The sequence below is a fragment of the Lepidochelys kempii genome, chromosome 8 (genome assembly GCF_965140285.1).
Source record: "Lepidochelys kempii isolate rLepKem1 chromosome 8, rLepKem1.hap1, whole genome shotgun sequence".
Taxonomy (NCBI): Eukaryota; Metazoa; Chordata; order Testudines; family Cheloniidae; genus Lepidochelys; species Lepidochelys kempii.
The window spans coordinates 63,688,327-63,697,437 of record NC_136387.1 but is presented as its reverse complement, the minus strand read 5'-3'; the positions used below and the strand labels follow the sequence as shown (position 1 = coordinate 63,697,437).

The 9,111-nt window shown below is 50.4% G+C and overlaps 1 protein-coding gene across 1 annotated transcript in view; it reads left to right on the top strand.

Moving 5' to 3' along the window:
• The first annotated feature begins 436 nt into the window (after positions 1-436).
• Positions 437-9,111, top strand: part of LOC140916619 (coagulation factor XIII B chain) — a 148,411-nt gene continuing 139,736 nt past the window's right edge. The window contains exons 1-4 of the mRNA XM_073358292.1: positions 437-770; positions 1,237-1,419; positions 1,561-1,773; positions 3,464-3,637. Of these exons, the coding sequence (XP_073214393.1) occupies positions 524-770; positions 1,237-1,419; positions 1,561-1,773; positions 3,464-3,637 (817 nt within the window). The 5' untranslated portion in view covers positions 437-523. The remainder of the gene's footprint in view (positions 771-1,236; positions 1,420-1,560; positions 1,774-3,463; positions 3,638-9,111) is intronic.

The window sequence follows — 9,111 nt, the reverse complement described above, 5'->3', positions numbered from 1 at the left end:
CTAGTTTAAAAATAATGAAATTCATTAAAAAAAATACTACCTTTTGGGTATTTTTATTTACCTTCTGCTTTTTGAGCCTTAAGGTACACTGGGATCGTGTTTTCGAGCTTTTCTAAATAATTGAATTGACTAGAAACTTACTTTATTAAACAAAAGATGGGATTCCTCTGTATTCACTTGACTCCTGGAACTGGGGATTTAAAAATGCCCCAGATATCACTACAGATCTATCATGAGAGTTGGCAGCACTGCATTATGTGTTTGTGTGTGCATGTATGTATATACATATACACACACATCTAAATTAACATTTAGAAATACCTCTTTTTTCCTTCTCAGCAATGTGAATTTTTTCGTTGTTGTTAGAAATACATTTTAATCTATATCTTGATGAAGATAATGGGTCTGATTCCCCACTGCCTTGCATCTTACAAACAATTTACACCCTGCAGAGAAAGAGTACAAAGCAGAATGGGCATGTTTTGCAGTGACTCACTACAGAGCAGGTAAATGGCTGCACAAGATGAAGGACACTGAAAAATCAGGCTCTATCATTTTCATTTTTTCTGGTTTTTCTTTAGCACTGTGTAGCCTCACAAAACAGCAACTGGAGACCAAAAATCTGCTTCTGTCCAATGGCCAAAGACATGCACAGCTGATTCAGAGTGACCACACACTGGAATTTATGTGCAGTGAAGGATATACCCTCACCACCTCTTCAGTCAGGAAGTGTGCTAATGGGCACATGGATTTACCTTTATGTATCTCTGGTAAATCTGCACTGTATTTTGATAATTCAGTTTCTCAGTTTTATTTGATTTCTTGTGTACAGTCAAGTAGGTGCATGTAGTGTTCTGGACTGTGACACCCGCCCCTTCCTTTAGCGATAATCACTCACGAGGCACTGCATCACCCTCTGTAGGCATCACTTCCATGATGGTATACTGTATTTTCCACAGCGCTCCTGCCTCATTCAGGGTGAATTCATTGCTGTTCAGAGGGCCAGCACAAGGTAGGACATAAATGGTACATAGACCTTGTGCTGCTCTACACCAGCTGAGGATGAGGCCCTTAGTATTTTGGTCATTGTGCCTAGCTCAGCCACATGAGGTTTTTACAAGTGGTTTCCCTAACCTTGGACAAGGAGCCATTTTCCACGTGCAGTACCAAAGCCAAAAAATTACATCATAACCATTTTTGCATAAGATGATTATAATTGTCATTTTTTCCTTTTAGAAAGAGGAAAAAACTGTAGCCGTCCACCTACTATTGAGAATGGAGACATAACTACTTTCTTGGAAAAAGGATACACATCTGGCTCCTTTGTAGAATTCAAATGCCAAAAATTTTATGCAATGGAAGGACAGAACAGATCGTTTTGTGACAATGGGAATTGGACAAAAGCACCACTTTGTTTAGGTAAAAAAAGATACTGCTTTCTTAGGCTTTGAGGTTTATGGAGAGATTCACTGAATCAGACTCATCACTTGTGTAAACACATTTCTTCAATGTGCTTACTTGGGGCATTACCAAGAAAACCATACCTTTATCTTGTTTTAGAGCCATGTGCTATCTCAGTGGAAGAAATGGAAAACCAGATGGTAGAGTTGAATGGGACAGCAAATGAGACCATATTGCAATGGATGTACCTAAAACGTGGTGATTTTCTTGAGCTTCGCTGCAAACCAGGATATGCACTTGCAACTAATTTATCTCAATCTACTTTTATGGTGCAGTGCCGTGGAAATCCAATTGTCTATCCGGAATGCAAAGGTAGGTGGAGATGGGCCGTAGTGGATATCTCAAATATCCTGCTTTCAATAGAAAGCACTCTGCAATGATAGGAATATGTGAATGTGAAAGAGCTGCTTCTTTGCTCTCATCCCTACAATGCAGTGGGGAAAGCCTTCCAGACTGGACTTGTGTTAAGCTAATTACATTTTAGGGGCTAATAGACACTGTGAGGCAGAGTCTCCCTGCTCCACTCTGGCCCCTCAAATTAATTTAATAACCAAGTGGCTTTAATTTGTTGTACAACAATTTTAAAAGTGTAAATGAGTTACTGTCTGTAACTAGGCAAATCTAAGGCTATTTCAGATGTTACTGAATCTATACATGGAGTATTTAATGGCACTACTCAGAGGCTTTCTCAGCAACAGTGTTCGGAGCAGCTCAGCCCTCTTTTGATAACAGAACTTGGGTCTATAATGGGAAAACCGAGTTTGTGCCTGGAGCTTGGTTTGTCGCTATTGGTTATGAAAGTGCTGGGAGTGGGAGCAGTGTACAGATGGCATGCAGTGATGGATTAGTCACTGGGCCAACGGGGCCCATGCCCAGAGGCCCTGGCTTATTCGGGGGGCCCTGGAAAAATGGGCAGCCCTGTGCTCTGTTCCGCTCCGTCCTCCCAGAGCTCCTGCTGGGGATCAGGGAAAGCACCTGTGCCCCGTCCCCTCTCCCTGGCAGGGGCACTGGGTAGGCAGAGCTGGGCAAGCCCCTGCGCCCTGACCTTGCTCCCCGGAAGGAGCGCCCGGTTGGGTGGGGGGGACTGCAGGTGGAAGGGGTGGGGCCCACTTGCTCTGGCCCAGGGCCCCACAAAACAGTAATCTGCCTCTGATAGTATGGTCAAGTGCTGGATGTAACAGTTTGTAACTACAGATAACACAATGTCCTTTCAATTTCTATGCTACCAGCCCTGACACAGCATATTTACCAGAGCTGGGTGAAAAATGCAGAAGCAATTTTGTGAAAAGTGTTGACAGCTGATGCTTTTACCATTTTGCAGGGTTTGAAATAGAGCAATTTCATTTTTTTCTATAAAATATATACATTTTAATTTCAATATTTTGAATGTTATTTTTTCCCATCAATCCTCCTCCTTCTTTTTTTTTTTTTTAATCTTAATGCATAATCTCCAGGGTTTCATCTCACTTTTTCCACTCTGGAAATTTTGAAAACTCCTCCAACTTTGATTTTTCTACTCTGTAACTATACAAAGATGAAAAAAAGAAAAAGCGGAGGAAAAAGCCCTCGACACCATTCAATCTATTGTATTTAGTAAAAAGGGGAAAATGGGAGTAGAAAGGAGAAAAAAACCCAAAATTTAAAATATTCAATTTTTATGAGAAACTGGAAAAATTCAAACCAAAAAAAACACAACCAAACCTTATTTGTGAAAGTAATTGGTTTAGAAAAAAAGACCATTTCTCATTTAAAAGCAATAGTTTTGAATGAAAATTTTTGAACAGCTGTGGCATGTGTATTGCTCAATTAAAAATCAGTACGTCCAAATTCTATTTGGCAACTTCTTAAACAGCATTACAGTAAAAGTAGGGAACATTGTATCTTCCCTCCTGTGCAATTTCCATATGTTTTATTCAGAGATAAATCACAATAATTGCTGATGGACTGTACAGCCTACTGGCCTATTTTCATTTGTAAAATGTATTTGTCTCATTCTCATTAGAAAGTGTATGTGATCCTCCAGAAGTTGTTAATGGTAGATTCAGACCTCAAAGGAATGTATATAGGGATGGTGATGTCCTTATAATTACGTGTAATCGTGGATTTCACACTAATAATGACCAAGATACAGCTGAATGCACAAAGAATGGCTGGTTGCCTCCTCCACGGTGTAGCAGTAAGTTGCATTTATGTCTTATCTTGCTGAACAAATGTAAAACCCAACTCCATATACTAAACATATCAGATCGAGAATGCACTTGCTAACCTAGTATTTTTTTAAAATGTCAATTGTGGGTACTTGGTCAGGTGTTTGCCCCTTTCCTTTGACAGTACATAGAACTGACAGGTACATTTGTATTATTTTGTCATTTACAAAAATGGATTGGGTCTGTATTCCAGGCCATTTATTTTGTGAAATAACTTATTTTTCTTGTCTTTAAAGCTATGGATGAAACTGGCGAATGTATAAGCAAATGTAGATGTCTCCAATCACCATATATAGTAGGCTGCTGACTTGGTAAAATGCATTGGGATCAGTCAGATGTCAGGCAAGATACAGCAACTTCCAAAACTGGAGGATGACCTTTCCTCTCCATAGCCTCACCCCACACCCTTCCACAACAACTGCTCCTTTTTCTTTGAATGATGATCCCTATAGTATTCCACTGAGGGTTTACTCATGTACCATGTGTCCGGAGCAAGAGAATTTGAAAGCAGTAGTTCTTCTTCGAGTGCTTGTTCACGTCCATTCCACATTAGATGTGCGTGCGCCGCGTGCACGAGCGTTGGAAACTGTTCCCCTTAGCGGCTCCCGTCAGGCCAGTGGGGCCCCCCGAGTGGCGCCACTGGGCCGTGCATATATCCCCCGCCGGCCCGACCCCCTCCGGTTCCTTCTTACCGTCCGTGGCGCTCGCTCTCTCGTAGAAGAGCAGTCCCTTAGCCTTTAGAGTAGCTGTTAGCAGTTCGTTAACATACCTATTATGGACACTTAAATCATTAAGTGCTTGGAGGCTTCCAGCACCCATGCCGCAGGCCCACGGCTTCAAGGCTTGTGCCATGTGCCGCAAACCTATGCCAGTTAGTGACCCCCATGACTCCTGTGTATGTTGCCTGGAGGACGGACATCAAACTGAACGGCGTAGGATTTGCAAGGCGTTTAAGCCAAGAACAAGGAAAGAAAGAGACTTTCGTTTAAAGCAGCTGTTGATGGAGGCCGCATTGCAGCTGCCAGGCCTGGAGCGCCTGACACCGGCTCAGGCTTCCTCGGTGTGTAGTGCTCCGGAGCTGTCGAAAGACCCGGCACCTGCTAAGCACCGTAAACTGTCGGCCCCAGAGCGCCAGGCTAGGCCCCAGCACCGCTTGTCCTCCGCGGTGCAGCCCCTGGCGCAGCCAAAAGGAAGGCGCGGTCGTTCCCCGCACAGGAGGCCGGTACCTCCCAAGGTACCGAGCACCAACAAGAGTGGGAAGGCCCGGTACTGGCGCTGACACAGGTGGTCCTGGCAGCACAAGCCCCACCGGGCCCAGACCTAAGTGAGCTCAGTGCGGACAATGGGCTCGAGGGCATAACGGATCAGCCCTCTATGCCTGGCACCTTTGAGGCTGCAAAGGACCTCAATGAGCTGTCGGTGGCGAGCCCCCTCCCATATGGGGAGAACCCTCCGGCACCCATGCCTCGGGTGCCGTCGAGGGGTAAGCTGACAATGGTGTGCCACTCAAGTATACCATCCCGGCGCTGCTCCCAGAGTTGGTCCCGGTGGAGCTCCGACTCCGCGGACTCACAGTTGCCAGCGGCCCAGAAGGAGGTTGCAGCACCGGCAGTGGGTCGGTGCGAGGAAGCACCAGAAAGTGCATGCTGCTCTCCGGCACCACCCAGAGACTGGCACTGGGAGGAGTTGAGACTGCCCTCACCAGAGGACTCCCACAGACTGTCCCGGTCCAGGAAACGCCAGCACCAGTCCTGGTCCTGATACCAGTACTGCTCCCGCTCAGCCAGGAGCTGCTCGTTCTCCCACCGACACAGGTCATTGGCACTGCCATGGCCTTCGCGATTGGCATCACCGCAGTCCAGCTCCGACTCTGGCTGCTACAGCTACCCACACCGGGCCCCAGACAGCAGGGACCCTCAGGTGGGCTGGTAACCCCAATGGGGGCTGCCAGGCCATTGGCCCTTCTGGACCCTCTGAGCCTATGAGGAGCACCAAGGGGCCCCGTCCAGGGCAAGTTACTTGGTGCAGCGGTCCCGGTCCCCACACCGATGCCAGATGGTGACAGAGGCTATAGTATCCAGGCCTCCAGCATCCCCCCAGGGTAAATGGGAGAGACCGGCACCGAGTCCAGTGCCATCCCATGGACTCCCGCCCCGGCCTGAGCCGAGACCCCTCCACAGAAGAAGGGAAGCAGGAGGATCAACCGAGGGGGTCAAGCAGCAGCTAACCTCCTCGTCTTCCCGGGATGAGGCGGTGGCGGGTATAGAGGTGTCCAGCCCTCCACCGATAGACCCACCAGGAATTGCTGCGCAGGGTCGCCCAGAACTTGGGGTTGCAGGCCTAGGAGACAGTTGATTAGGAAGACTCCATGGTAGACATTTTGAGCCCTGAAGGTCCATTCAGAATAGCGCTCCCACTCATTAAGACCATTCAGTCCAACTATAAGACTATATGGCAGACCCCGGCCTCCAGCGCTCCAACAGCCAAGAGAGTGGAGCGTAAATACTTTGCCCCTTCTAAGGGCTATGAGTTCCTGTTCTGCCACCCAAGTCCATGCTCCTTAGTGGTCTCAGCGGTAAACAAATGAGAGCACCATGGACAGCAATCCCCGGCCCCTAAGGCCAAGGAGGCGAAACGCCAGGACCTGTTTGGCAGAAAGGTGTACTCATCTGGGGGCCTTCAGTTGAGGATTGCGAACCAGCAGGCCATCCTCAACAGGCACAATTTCAACTCCTGGGCCGCGGTGGGGAAGTTTAAGGACAACCTTCCACAAGGTTCCCAACAGGAGTTCATGGTCCTGGTGGACGAGGGCAAGGCAGTAGCCAAGACCTCTCTCCAGGCCTCCCTGGATTTGGCAGATGCGGCAGCGAGAACAATCGTGTCAGGGGTAGTCATGAGGTGCTTGGCATGGCTTCAGGAGTCAGGCCTGCCGCCCGAGGTCCAGAATACACTCCAGGACCACCCCTTCGAAGGGTCTGGGCTCTTCTTGGACCAGACAGACACGAGGCTGCACAGCCTCAAGGACTCGCGAGCTATGTTTAAGTCGCTGGGTATACACACCCCGGCGACCGAGAGGAAGCCCTTTAAGCCGCAGCCTCCCCCTCAACGCCAGTACCAACCTCGCCATAGGCATGAGCCTCTCCGTAAGCGAGGCAGGGATAACAGGTGATGGCGCAACAAGAATAGTAACAATAATGCGCCGGGCCAGAACCAAGGCCAGCACAAACCCCAGCCGGGCACTAAGCCAGGCTTTTGAAGGTGCGCTCGAGGACAGTGTACCAGACCAGTCACCGGATCCATCCCTTTGTTTCCTGAACCACCTGGCCCGTTTCTCCCGTGCGTGGTCCACCATTACGTCAGACCATTGAGTCTTATGCACGGTGTGGAACGGGTACTCGCTGCAATTCTCTTCCCTCCCTGCCTCACTCCCACTCTCTTTCCCCCTCCCTCTTCAGGGACCCCTCTCACGAGCACCATCATCCCTTCCCTGGATCCAGGGAACTGGTATGCTGCCCTCGACATGAAGGACACGTACTTTCATATCGCCATCCACCCAGCACATTGGTGGTTCCTACATTTCACCGTGGGCCAAGAACATTACCAGTTTGCGGTTCTCCCATTCGGTCGAGCCACTGCCCCAAGGGTGCTCACGAAGTGCATGGTGGTGGTGGTGGCGGCCTTCTTATGGAGGCAGAGAATCTGGGTGTACCCGTACCTCGATGACTGGCTCCTGGCGGGCTGATCCGAGGCGGAAGTGCGGGGCCATGTGGAGGTGGCCCTGAGATTGTTCCGCAAGCTAGGGCTCCTGGTCAACATCCCCAAGTCCACGCTCGTACCCACGCAGAGAGTGGAATTCATAGGGGAGGTCCTGGATGTGGTGCAGGCCACGGCAAGCCTTCCAGTATCCCAATTCCGGGCTATCCAACAAGCAGTGGCCTCCCTGTGCCAGTTTCCAATGACAATGGCCAGGTGCTGCCTGTGGCTGGTGGGCCACATGGCAGCATGAACGCACGTAGTCAGGCATGCCAGACTGAGACTCAGAACTCTGCAGGCGTGCCTCGCTCGGGTGTACCGCCCAGGCAGGGACCCCCTGGACTTGATAGTGACAGCCCCAAGGGATGTGCTGGACTTCTTGCTGTGGTGGCAGTCCCAGCCTGTGATTTGCGAAGGCATCCCCTTTGCTGCCCCACAACCGGACCTGACGCTGGTGATGGACGTGTCAGACCATGGATGGGGGGCTCACCTGGGGGACCTCATGATGCAGGGGTTGTGGTCCAGAGCAGAGCGGTCGCTCTATATCAATGTGAAGGAGTTCAGGGCAGTTTGTCTCACCTGCCAGACCTTTCACGCCACTCTGAGTGGTCACAGCGTGACAGTTCTGGTAGATAACACTACTGCCATGTTTTATATAAACAAGCAGGGCGGGGCTCGTTCCTCGAGGCATCCTATCTCCCGGGGGTACGAAACGAGCTGGCGGACTCCCTCAGCAGGTTGTACCACATGCACGAGTGGATGTTCAGGGCGGACATCGTGCTTTCGCTCTTCCGCTGGTGAGGGTTTCCCCGGCTAGACCTGTTTGCCACCAGGGCCCATGCCCAGTGCCCGCGGTTCTGCTCGTCCCAGGGCTGCAGCCCGGGTTCGCTCGCGGATGCATTTGCGATCCCGTGGAGAGGGGGCTTGATGTATGCTTTCCCCCCACTCACCTTGGTGCACAAGGTCCTGCTCAAGGTGTGATCCTCATCGCCCCAGCCTGGGCCCGGCAGCACTGGTATGCATCGCTCCTAGAGCTGTCGGTGGAGGCCCCAGTAGTTCTGCCCCTACACTGGGATCTCATTACACAGGACGGTGGGCGGCTTCTCCACCACGACCTACACTCACTGCACCTGACAGCATGGAGGCTCTGTGGCTAAACGCCCTGGAGAGCCAGTGCTCCCTTCCCGTGCAGCAGATTCTGTTTGGTAGTAGAAAGCCCTCTACCAGGGTGGCCTATATGTCCAAGTGGAAAAGGTTCTCGTCTTGGTGTGAACCCCAACAGATGTGGCCGGGCCCGGCCCCAGTGGAGGCCATCCTGGAGTACCTCCTGCACCTCAAGCAGCAAGGGCTAACCCCGTCCTCACTTAGAGTGCACCTGGTGGCCATCTCTGCCTTCCATCTGGGGTTCTCGGGGGGCTCGGTGTTTTCTCACCCAATAGTGGGACGGTTCCTTAAAGGGTTGGAGAGGGTGTTTCCGTACTCCCGCCCCCCAGTCCCTCCATCCAACCTTAACATGGTCCTTTCTAAACTCATTGGACCCCCTTTTGAGCCCCTCGCTATCTGTTCTCTCCTCCACCTTACCTGGAAGGTGGCATTTCTGGTTGCCATTACCTCAGCCAGAAGGGTGTCAGAACTGAGGGCCTTCACCTCTGAGCCACCGTATACAGTATTTCACAAGGACAAGGTGCAG